Source organism: Homalodisca vitripennis, chromosome X (genome assembly GCF_021130785.1).
Source record: "Homalodisca vitripennis isolate AUS2020 chromosome X, UT_GWSS_2.1, whole genome shotgun sequence".
NCBI lineage: Eukaryota > Metazoa > Arthropoda > Insecta > Hemiptera > Cicadellidae > Homalodisca > Homalodisca vitripennis.
The window spans coordinates 34829441-34842272 of record NC_060215.1 but is presented as its reverse complement, the minus strand read 5'-3'; the positions used below and the strand labels follow the sequence as shown (position 1 = coordinate 34842272).

Sequence of the window (12832 nt, the reverse complement as noted above, 5' to 3'; positions counted from 1 at the left end):
CGGTGAATGTTTAAGTGCTAGATATTCAAGAGACTGGTTGGCTTCCTTGATATTGTGATGTGGTATTTTAAACTTACATGCTTTTACGAGCCATTTCTACCAGACTACAGTTCGCAATACAAAACTTATTTATGTATTTATTTATTTACGGACAACCCATTTTGACAAAATATATTAAAAAGTTACAAAGGCTAATATAGATAAGCTGCAACACAATACAGTAATATTAACAGAGTAGTATGATAATAGATACAAAACAACCTGACTAAAATGAATTAATACATGTAAGATGCAAAAGACCAAATGAATTAGCAAACAATAAGAGGTAACAATAATAAACTATGAAAAATAACATGATGACTAACAGACAACAAGGCAATAAAATATGAAAGAGCTAACAATGATCAACTATGAAGAAAAAAAACCTAGAATATCAACAAACGAAAGAGAAAATAAAAACTACTTTTAACCATTATAATAGATAACAATGATAAATAATTTAAGAACAATGAAACATAAATAAATAACAAATGAACAATTTGGTACTAATGAACAGTGCAATCAAGCAGAAATAGATATGAATCAATAAATCTAAACAGCTATTAAGGACAAAATAATTAATATATTAAAAAAGATAGAAATAAAATAAGTATTAACAGTAAGTGTAGTAACTTATACAACTCAAAATCTACCATAAATGGTTATTGGAATGTTGCATAAACTTCCTAAGGATGTAATTCTTATATCAGGAGTAGATGTCTTTTAACCATAGTAGACTTCTTAATCCTTAGTATGTATGTATATTATCTTCAACAACACCATAAAAGCCAGCTAGAAATATTATTATAGTTAAAAAATGCGCATTAAATTTTGTTTAGTTCTATCTTTTATAATATTATCGTTGTTTCAGATAACGCGACTACAGTATACTGTGAACTGTATATTCGGAGTTTTGGTTCCATCAGTCCTGTCACCATGGTAAGTTAGCCTACAATTAATAATCAAACCTCTAATCAAATGTCTAGAAAGTAAGAAAGTTATCCTTTATCTCCATGGCATGTTATTCAATCTTAAAATTAACCAGAGTCTTTAGCAAGTGCTCAGTGCAACTGCTCCAACTTTTAAATTTATTCTGACTTCCTTGCTTGTTGCACACGGAATGTGGTTTTTTACAATTAATCACATAAACTGGGTTAGCTATATTGCTTTGTTAAGATTAGTGTTTAGACTCCGATTTCCAAATGTCCTGGTAGGATAGCAGTTCGTAAGTGTGAAGTTTTCAAATTTAAATTTCCCCTAATCCCTCCAAAATTAGTTCAAATTGAGGACATAAATTTGATGATAGCTAAAATGAACACGAGAGCATAGTATTTAAGTTATTTTCGTGGTCTTGGCGAGATATCCATCAGTTTTCTTCTTATGCGAGACATTGCCTGGGATCTTGACATAAGAGTCAGTCACGATGATGGAGCGTAATCCCCACCCCTGCGATTTATCCTGCCTTACTTCTGGAGGTCGGTTCCAAGGAACATAATAATTTACCTCGGCATCACAAATGTAGTTTATGATAAACCGCATCCCTGTTAGTTAGTTTTAATTGATCCTCCAGGACGGTAAATTACTAAGAAGTGGTAATAGATACTTTCTATAAAAATGTTTTAGGAATCAATTCAATTTTAGAAATGTCCGGAAAACTATCAGATTTGTGGAACTATTATTGTGTATAAAGTTACTTAAGGATTATAAAGCTTGAATTAACGGTCTGCAGAACTAGATAATGGGACATATTTGATTTAACTGGAAATAGTTCAAACAAACATATTGCATTTATGACTGGAATGAGATGATAGTTATTTTACTTTTTAATGCCAATAACATTAAATTGTGCATACGTAAAGTAAAAAATTACCAAATTTGTTACATAAAACAACTGGATTAATTTACAACAAGAATAATATATATTTTAAATGCAAACATTATATTTGCCTGGCTGAATGTTTTAAGTGCTAAAGTACATATTTTAAAATTCAAGTAGAATTTATTACGTTTACCTTATCCAGGAATATGAGCTGATAAAACTTGTGTGGACGTGTACTGATCCACCCTTTTCTGGCAGTTAATACTCAATCTAAAACTTTTTAAATGAAATGAAACCTTTACAACGTATTTACCTAGCCAAATAATCCAGACATATCAAGTCTGTGATAGGAGGTTTGTTGTAATAGTCTTGTCAAAAACCGTAGATTTGATCAACAACGAGTAGAGGACCGTTATCTTGGCCATACAAACATATCGGGCATCAGTTATTTCATACACACATGTGAACAATACCGTAACAGGTGGTGTGTGCTGTATAGTATATACCGTGTCTAAATGCTTGTGAAACCTGAAAATTGAGAGATTGGTTTCCCTGGTTACTAACCCATTGATTATGTCTATGCAGAGAATAATTAATATGTCCTTAGTTGGTGCAAGTCTTACTTGACATCGCATTAAACTTGTATTTCGAGTTTGGCGTAGATAGTGGGATTCGGGTAAAAGTAGGAAAGGTACGTGGAAAATAAATCGCTGAACCATGGTACGAGAATATTAGCTTAAGAGCAATTGGTTTTCTAAAGAACTTTTAGACCCAGGACCTATATCCTGCAATTGCGTACATTCAATTAGGCTTTTCATACTTCAATAAAACAAATGAAACTCAATTATTTCTAAGTTAATTTAGAAATTTAGTACATTTAATAAATGCATTTATTTAGAGAAAAGGAAGTGAAATTTTAGCCGCCAGACGTGGGTTGGAGGCACGTAACACACGTCTTTTTAATATAACCGTGACTCTGGCGCCAGGAGATGGTGGAATGATGGAGTGGGCCAGTCAGAATCCTACTTCAACCATATACAATGATAAAACAGCTTTTGTTAATCTCTTTATTGATGACGGATGATTTGAAAAGATAACTCTGTTTTCGGCATAACAATATAAATAAACACACGGGTGTTACATATTTTTTCCCGCCACAGCGATAGCAAATGTCCGAAACCCTGCCTTTCTTTTAAACTCTAGATAAGTGTTTAATTTTATTATAGAAATAGTTCACTCTCTTAAAGAATAAATGTAATGAATTAATTGATTCAAAACATCAATAGTAGTGTATTGAATTATTATATTTCTGATTTATAAGCAACTTTCCGTATGCTTTGAAACGTCTCTTGCGACTACCTCATTATTTATGTAGAATATTTATAAAACTTTGCACAAAATTGTCAGAGCACTTCGAATATACATCGTACAGGTATCAATCAGAACTATTCTAATATGACATATTTTAAAATAAATAATATACTTTCTATTATTTATTTATTTATATATTTTTTATCATTGGATGCTTCCATTATGCCCATAAATGTATTATATGAGAAATTTTCCATTTGATTTCTAGAAAGGAGTTCCCAAATTTGATGCTTTGAGGTTACACTGTCATATGTAACCTACGCCGTAAATTTGTAAATTTGTTTCTACATTTTGAAAAATTACGATATTGAGATAATTGTTTAACAGTTAGGCAATGCTATTTTTAACATACGATTGAAATCGTGATTTTAATCATTAACAGATTTATAGATTAAATGAACGTAAAGCCATATCCCAAATTTGTAAATTTTCTAATGGGAATTTTTTACGAGGTCTTTTGGTGTACGAGGAAATTTTAAATAAACCGGGTGAGAACCGCATTTTGACCATAAATAATTTCAGAAAAGTCGCTTTAAACATCATGACGGTAAATAATTTGATAACAATCAACAAAGTAAACATATTATCTACCTTTGGTGTTACGGTAATATTGTCACTTAACTAATAACAAACTTTATACAGTTCAGTTAAAACTTCCAGTTGAGCATAACTTATATTTCAATAGATAGTGTTGAAAGATAATGATTAAAAATTGTTTTGGTTGCTTTATTTCCTTTCCTTTCCCCCGTTTTTTATCTAAAGATCCGCAAGTGTGAATATAGAGAAACTGAATTTTCATAATGTTTGTGGAATACAAACTTATATCAGGGTGGGGCGTGTCACACAAGCAATAAAACTTAAAACAGTGTTAAAACGTAAGCTAATAAATCTTACTGTAGTTTTGATAAGCACACTTTTGGTAAGTTGAAGGTGATGAAAAAGGGGATATTTTGTGACCCTCAATGGAAGGAAGTTTATTAAAACTAAAATTATGTATTTAAACACAAGTAGTAATTCGCCGGTTACAATAATTTAATAGAAAATTCTGCCGTGCAGACTACAGATCTGTGTACGATATGAGTTCAGATATTAGAGTTCTCCTGGATTCCTTGACATTTTTTGCACCACAATTTATACGTAACTGTTATTTTTGGCACTGATTAACCTCAAATAGAGTTACATTATACTACGTGTTGACTAAATCCAGCCGTAAGAGTTCATACGCAAAAAATTCCAAACCCAATTTAATTGGGAAGTTTTAGTCAATTACAATTAATGTGAGTTTATAATTGGATCCGTACCCCGCACCATCTAGAAGGAGCAATTACTCACCCAATCTTCCCGTATACATGTCCAAACTGCCACCCTAAGTCTCCAATACGTGTTCTTGTAAACTTTTGTAAAGTGCTTTATCTATATAAACTTGTACTAAACAGCAACGTGATCTAAGTATCTGATTCTATAATATAATCTATTCTAATTTATGTTTAGAATAGTCTGGCACGGGCTCAGTAAAATAATATTAATGTGTATTTTTCAATGTGCAGTAAAAGTGATTGAATACATGTGCCTGGCATTTATAACTTGGCAACTCTTGAAATTAAATATGAAAATGCTATACGAAATAATCTTTACACCCGCATATAACGTTATTCTGACCTTGTAAATTTAATATTATATAATAATAATATAATATTATATTGACCCAAAGAAACATGATGACTTAACCACAGGAGTAGGATTGAAGATCACCGCAGGAAAACCATTCACAAACACCACCACTTTCATTACAATAAACTATCGATTTTAATAGATAAGTATAAATGCTTTTCGAATGCTTTCTCAGCGGATCGCCAAGCAAACCTTACAGTTGGTGTAATGGATCATGTAAGATAAATGCTATCAGGGAACTCTGAACTCTCTTCACTGATAATCTATCTATCGTTCTTCGAATTCCTGTTTGTTCCAAACTAAGTAGTTGGAACAAATCGGGTTTCCCATTCAGTAATAAACGACAATTGCGCCCTTGATGCCATCAATCCTCATGCATGACTAAGCACAATGGTTTGAGAGTGGCAAAAAAATATTTTTAGCTACCAAAAATTAAATGTTCTTTACTTTTATATAAATGATATAGAAACAAAATAATTGAAGTGTTATAAATGCAATGATTCAGGTTTGAAGTTCTATACGAACTCAAAAAATGAGGTATATGTCGAAATTACCAACCATGTGCATTTTTACGCATTGACTTAGAACTTAGTAATTTGTGTTGGATAGTGTGACGTTGCTAGAACTCTCTCTCATGTTAACTTACAACTATAGTTAATATATAAAATACAACACAGCATTTAGTCTACACTTGTTTCGAAGTTTAAAACTTATTTTGACATACAGGACAATAATATTGAATACTAGGAATTTAAAAACTACTTGCACCAAAGTGAGCCTAAGATATTAATATTCATTCAAGCTGCTGTAATCTGTGCCCTAGTGGATTTATCCGTGAAACCTCTTTGAAATCACCTCTATCTTAAACGTCACCGATAGATTGGAATAAATCTGATTTGACTAGATAATTCATTTATATTTAGAAGGTTATCGTGACTTGAACAAATGTATGCACTAAATTCAGTCGTGCAACGATACGCTAACTCCAAAGGATAGATAAGTTATATGCTCAAATTTAAAGTAAAAGATTTTTCCATCATACTAATAGAACATGGGTAAAAGCGGTTCGAAATAAGAGAACGTTTTCAATATGTATGAAAATGTATTTAAAACACATTTATCAGAGATCTCGCAGCAAGAACTCCAGTACTGCGAGGATCGGTAGCCCGAGTAAACCTTTCAGGGTGTGTTCTCTTCTTACTAAACAGATCCTTGACTCCGATTCAGATGAACTGATATCGTCTGCACACTTGCCATTAAAAGAAAGCAATTTTTGTTTAAAAATAAAAAAAAATAAAAAAATCCTTGGAGCTCTTTGTTTATGTAGGTCTATCAAATAACGATTACAGTTTGCTCATAAATATTCATCCGATGAAATAGAAACTACTGTCCATCTTACTTATGACGAAGTTTTAAAAGGAAAAGAGCACCCACATGGTAATAAAACGTTTGCTCGAGTGCCGTTGCGGGCGTTGGTTGACCATATTATCGACAGGCTTTTTCTCGCTGTCTCACATAATAATCTAGTTTTTCCTCAACGATAAGGTTTATCCTCAAAGTTAAGTTTATCGATTTTCCCCAAATAAATCTGGGATTGTGATGGCTGATCGGTTCCATCCATAGTGAGTATAAGCAGAAAGAGCGAGATGATAATGAGATTGATCCCAGGATGTATCTAACATTAGTTGTATTCTTACGTATCCAAATAGAGAGCACTACTGCTTTATTTGGGGTAAAACAAAGATCAGCTTCTATTACATTTTGCAGACTAAATAGGTTTAATAAACACAGATAGATTTAATAAACACCTGAAGTAATGAAAAGGATCTTCAAAGAACAAATAAACTAAATTTAACTGTTAAGGTACACGATTATAAATATTACTAATAAGGTAGAACGTAACTGTCAGTCATTGTTAAATGTTTTCTATGATAGATGGGCAAATGGTGCCAGCTGTTTTAGAGACTTCGTCAATATTTGTTCTATGTCTGTTTGCCCTATTTGTAAAGAAAACACCTGGGAAATTAATAGATTTAAATCAACTTTGATAGGAAACATATGAGCATGAAATCCATGGAGTTGTAGCTGTAAATTATATAAATATATATATATATATATATATATATATATACAAATTGTTGTGTACCTACATGTATATACAATATTCAGCACATCTAAATAGGAATATATAAATTAGCATGTACTAATATTGTCCAAAAATTAATAAGTCATAGAATTTATGCCTTTGCCGACAACTGTGAGTCGTTGAAAGGGCAAGAAAGGACAACAAAAGTAGGGCAATAGGTCATTACTGCCATGAGCTTTAGATTTGCTAACCTTGCGATAATCACTTCTTAGAGTTCTCGCCGCGTTTTCCAGTTGCAGGTGCTACTACCAATGATTTAATCTTGTACCTGACCAGTATCTGGAATTCGTTAATAATTTATTTCATTGTTTCGCCCGTGTAATTTGTGTACTACCAATTTATTTATTTCCCTTAGTAATAATGAGTTTTAATTTATTTGACTTTACTGTTATGTTAGCTATTTCTTCGATTGCTAGATATTTTAAGTAGACGAAATCCACATAATAGTGTTATTTTTACTTACGAAACGTACTCTTGAATTACGTCAAATATGCGGAAACCTACACAGTGTTCTATGATATATGCACTATTGAGGAAGTAACTGCTAAAAAGTTTTGAGATGCTGAGAGAAAACTTATAAGGACATAGCAACAACTAACACTGACAGCACTAAATTAGTTAAAATCTGAGACTCACTTGCTCCAAGACAGACGCACTGCGTCCGACGCAACGTGACGCACAATGTGACATAACTACTCATTAGCTGATAAAACTTACAATATAAAGTACGTCTGAAGTACTTGAATTTCTAATAATCCTTAACAGAGCAGGTATCCGCATACTATTCGCATACTAAACAATTCTGTCTACTTTCATTTAAATAACTCTGATACTTTCATTTAAATAACTCTGATACTTTCTGAGATAATGGGTTATATATAAGCATATGTTTAACATTACGGGCCTATGGGCGTACATCTCCCCTTAGCTCTCTCTTTTAAATCAATGTAAGAGTATGCCTGAAGAATTTTTAAAGTTTAAATCTATCTGGCTATCAGTCTACTTAGCGTAATCATTTTCATAACTTTAGCGTTTTTAAAGCTACATTGATTTATTTTTTTAATTAAAACTTAAATTAAATGAAAATTTTGGGATCGAAATATTGGGATTTAATTTTAGATTAGATTGTGAAAAGTCAGGGTAAAAACGAACATGTAATCGTTTGGCAAGTTAGTACTGGTAGTTTTAAATTGTTAGGAAGGCAGGTTGACTGCCTTAAATTGATTAGAACTTGTCTTGTTGCGACTATTGTTCTCCTTGTTTGATACAGCTGGACCAATGAGAGAACACCGCGGATGTCCTGCAAAGTTGATTGGAAAGGGAAGTATTTAAGCGCCCGCTCATAATTTTCGCCCTTCTTTCGGTTATTTTCGTGAGTTGATTACAGTGCGACGTGTTTCTTAATTTTTTCCGCGAGGGATTTTGAGGTAAGCACCAAATTTATTGTGTTTTATTGAAATAATCTTCCTGATCTGATATTAAATTAATTTTGTTGTCTTTTTTATAGGAAAACTTAAATTCATAGAAACTACAGAGCAATCTGAATAACTAATTCTCGATGAACAATAGAGCATAATAGAATCATACAAGTTACATTTGGTTCATACTTGCAAGAAAAGTGAATTAAAATTGAACTTTGTTAATAACTTTAATTGAGATTTGGAAAAGTAGTAGTTTATTAATATAATTAATATTTAATTGGAACTGTTTTATTGTGAATTATTAATTGAACATTAATGATCATTTGAGATAGTTGTAATCTTAATTGCAGAGACTTGAAAGTTAAGGTTCAACTAGTGGAAAGAGAAATTAATTTTTATTTTTGAATTTTGAATTTTGAATTTTGAGTGAACTTAGAAGTGAACATTTTTTATTTTATTCATTTGCAAGTGGTATTTGATTTTTATTTTAAAACTTTATTATTTTATTTCATAAGAGAGCTCTGATTTTAGTTTGATATGTTTGATTAATATTTTTATTTCTTGCCAAAGGAACTTTTAAATTTACTCATCGGTTTGTTAATTCTTTGTGGAAAATAGAGTGATGAAAATTCCGAAACGTTGAACTTATTAATTTGCCAGTTTAAAATAAATCCATTATTTTTATTGAGATCTGTGACTTTTATTTTAGACAAACCATATAATATTTAATAGTTAACAATAAATTTAGTAATAAACTGTACTGAATATTCACTCGGAGCTTACTAATCAAAAAATATTTTATATCGTCTTGGATGTCTCATTGATAATTTAAACATTAATATTCTTGAATATTAATATCTACAATCCAAGTCGTTATAATAACTAAATTATTTATTCCCTAGGTATCTCTAAATGTATTTCAATCATTATATTACGTATTAGATTATATTTCGGATTTAAAAAAATATTTACTATATTACTCTTTAACATTTAGTTGAGCAAATGCAGCTTATTTCGAATGAGGGGTTTAGTTAGTCACCTCATGCTCTTGTAGTTTAGGGTAAGAGATTTATTTATTTTATTTTATTATTATTCATTTATATTGACCGTAATTATTGAAAATACCCAACAAGTTATACGTTGTAATTAATCAAGCTCAAAGTAATAATTAAAAAACACGTTGTGTTTTTGTGTATTTTTCTTTTTTAATGTAATATAGTCTACTCTTTTTAATCATTTCCATGATAAACGGTGGCTCTCGTACAATTAATCATATTTTACGTGTACGTAAATACCTCTAAGGTTCAAGCTTTCAAAAAAAGTTCATAGGCAATATAGGAATAAGGAAAATGAAAGATTAAATTTATACCTTTTTCAAATAATGATTAATATTTTTAATTTAAACTATTAGAGAATCACTCCACAATCGAAACATAGTATAAATTCTCTGGTGGCGTACCGGAGTACTTACGCATTATTATTAACGGTGTATTGTTACAGAATAAACACCAAAACAGTGATTGATTAAAATAAATTTAATACTATAATTATATAAAGATATGAGTAATATGTGGTGCAGAAGACAGAATCGTCATTTAGAAAAATCACGTAAAACCGCTAACACCTTGTACCAAGAAACTATTGATTTATGTATTAAAACAACTTGGCCATGTTACATCTAGTTTGAACGTATCAAGGCAACGTAACAAAGTAGCAAAATGCTTTGTTAATGAGACATAATGAGAAAATGGAGATGCACGAGATGCCGCTAATGTCTTCACGTGGTAATAGGAAGACATATTCTGCAGGAAGTGTCATGGATGTAAAACGCGTTTTTAATGTGAGAATCAAATAAATCATCTAATTAGGAAGTACAAGACGCTTACAAGGTAGGAAACTATAACGATGTATATTTTTAATTATATCAACTGCTATAAAGGATCCATGTGTTGGTTGCAAGTGATGAAAGACTGCTTTGTATTATAGGTTGTCAGACAGATTTGACACAGATGCATGCAAAAATAACAAAGCGACACGAGGCAAGTAGTAGTTTATTTTCAGATAGCTTTAATCAATAACTGAATATATTTCTACCTCTTTACAAAGAAAATTATTAACTTTATCACAATACAACTGTCGTTTCTGATGAATTGAATGGTTTCAGTACGTGTAAAAATGCAAGTATAGAATTTCTCTCTTGTTTTAGAAAATTGTAATTCATTATTGGTAATCAACACCTCAAAAACACTAACGGGGAGTTTATCATATAAATATATGATTGGAGTCATAATTTTGCAATTCTACGTCACTTGACACCAAAACGAGCCTTATATTTACCACACCACCAACCCGCCTCTTCAACGCCACCAAAATTAGAGAACGCGCGAAGTTCTACAATAAAATCACTTAACATCCTAATCACTTCTGCTCCAAACGTCTCAATAGAAAAAAGACTAAGTCTATGCAAAATAACTTCAAGAATGTTTTGCCTAAGAAATAAATCCACTGGTTTGAAATTGCCTCAGAAACATGAAATATTAATCGAATAACCTTCTGGTTATGTGTAGCAAACATATTTCTGACATTTGCCATCGTGATATGTTACACAAGGTATAACATAACGTCTCGAGGATTGGAATATATCCTCTTCGTCACGTGGGACAGGCATTAATACATATAAAAATAAAGAACAGAAAGAAGAAAATAAGGGAAAGGAAAGAGTTGAACATACCCATAAGCTGCTTGCAGTCCAGTCCAGGCGTCGTCACTGCACATTATGCAAGTCACGAGTACGAGAATCACAATCACACATCACACCAGCACAGAGCACAGTGGGATACACTTCTTTTCTTCTTTCTGTTCTTTATTTTTATTCGTATTAATACGAGTATCTCCACCACTTGAAGAAGAGGATAGATTCTAATACTCGAGATTATGCCTTCTATGACATATTACGATGGCAAATGTACCATATCCTCTTTTCCTTTCAAACCTTCCATCGTCAATAGCAAATTTCAAACAAACTTATTTCTGTTCGCGTACAGTTGTCGAAGTGGTTTTCTATTGCTGTACGCGATCAACGTTTGTTTAGTCCTTAAACGACAGGGCCGAAAAAAGAAGATCAACGGCAGCATGTCCTTTACGCCCAACTGCACGGTCTCTGGAAGAGTAATTAACATTCAAAACTTGCTATTTACTTTCCAACTGTCTTTTAAACCCTGCAATATATGTACAGACGAAAGAAGAAAATCATTTATACGTTAAGATTACTTCCAGAAATAAATATAAAAATGAAAATATATTTAATTTTTCAACAGTAACTAGTCGTTATGTCCGGTGATTTTCCTTAGATGTCCAAAGAAGACCATGTCGGAAGCGTCATGGTCGCTGAATGCCTCAACCGGTAGAGTCTTCTCTCAGATGACTTACCAGCCAATATCATTTCTCACAGACAAAATCTTTTTCATATTACCTGTAGTTTAACAAATTCAGGAATTGTAATTCTAAACTTTTTACTTTATAGTTGCACACGTTACTCCAGCATATGTCGTATGTTACGATAACGAATACATTTACTCCGCATAGTTTTCTCTACTATGCATAGAAAACAGTTTTACTTATTGTGAAATAATTTAGAAAAACTGTAGTGTTTTATATTTTTTGAATATAAATTTGCAATAGAACTGAATATACATGGATTATCAATGGCCCTATACTTACAGTATTCATTTGAGAGTTACTATGAAAATGTACAAAAATGTGATTACTACATGTGTTTCTTGTATGATGTGTAACTTTGTTAACATTAAAAAATATGCATCCTTAAAATATCAAAACATTGTTCTGCTAGCAATTTTGCAATAATATTTGGTATGTGGTAATTAATTTTACTTGCTGCGATAAAATAATTACTTATTTTTAAGTTGTTAAAAAGATCAATGCTCTGTTTTAGTCTGTTATATGTGCCTAATAATTAACAAAGAACGCCTCACTGGAGTCAAGAGATAAGCCATAGTTACCCCCCCCCCGCACCATAACTGACCAGAACCTCACTGCAAAATACTGATAACGCGCTATCTTCATTGATTACACGTAACAGCTGATCGATTAAGTTAGGAGGTTCCAAATATTTTTACATTCAACTATAACTATACTGCGCAACCTAATTCTCAAACTATCCAATAATTCTTTGTTTAAAATGTATTATTAACAAGGATTGGGTTTGAAAGAAAAACTTAATTTTTAAAATTGCCAAGGATAGAACACTGAGTTTCGAGAATTGAAACCTACTCTCTTTTGCAGATGTTAAAAGGCAGTATATAGGGTTAAGCAAACACAAATGTATTAATTATTGTAACATTTGAA

At 31.6% G+C, this 12832-nt stretch overlaps 1 protein-coding gene across 1 annotated transcript in view; it reads left to right on the top strand.

Annotated features, from left to right (window-relative positions):
- LOC124368892 (glycine receptor subunit beta-type 4-like) overlaps positions 1-12832 on the top strand; it is a 253072-nt gene that overhangs the window by 154909 nt on the left and 85331 nt on the right. The window contains exon 3 of the mRNA XM_046826392.1: positions 911-978. Coding sequence (XP_046682348.1) covers positions 911-978 — 68 coding nt within the window. The remainder of the gene's footprint in view (positions 1-910; positions 979-12832) is intronic.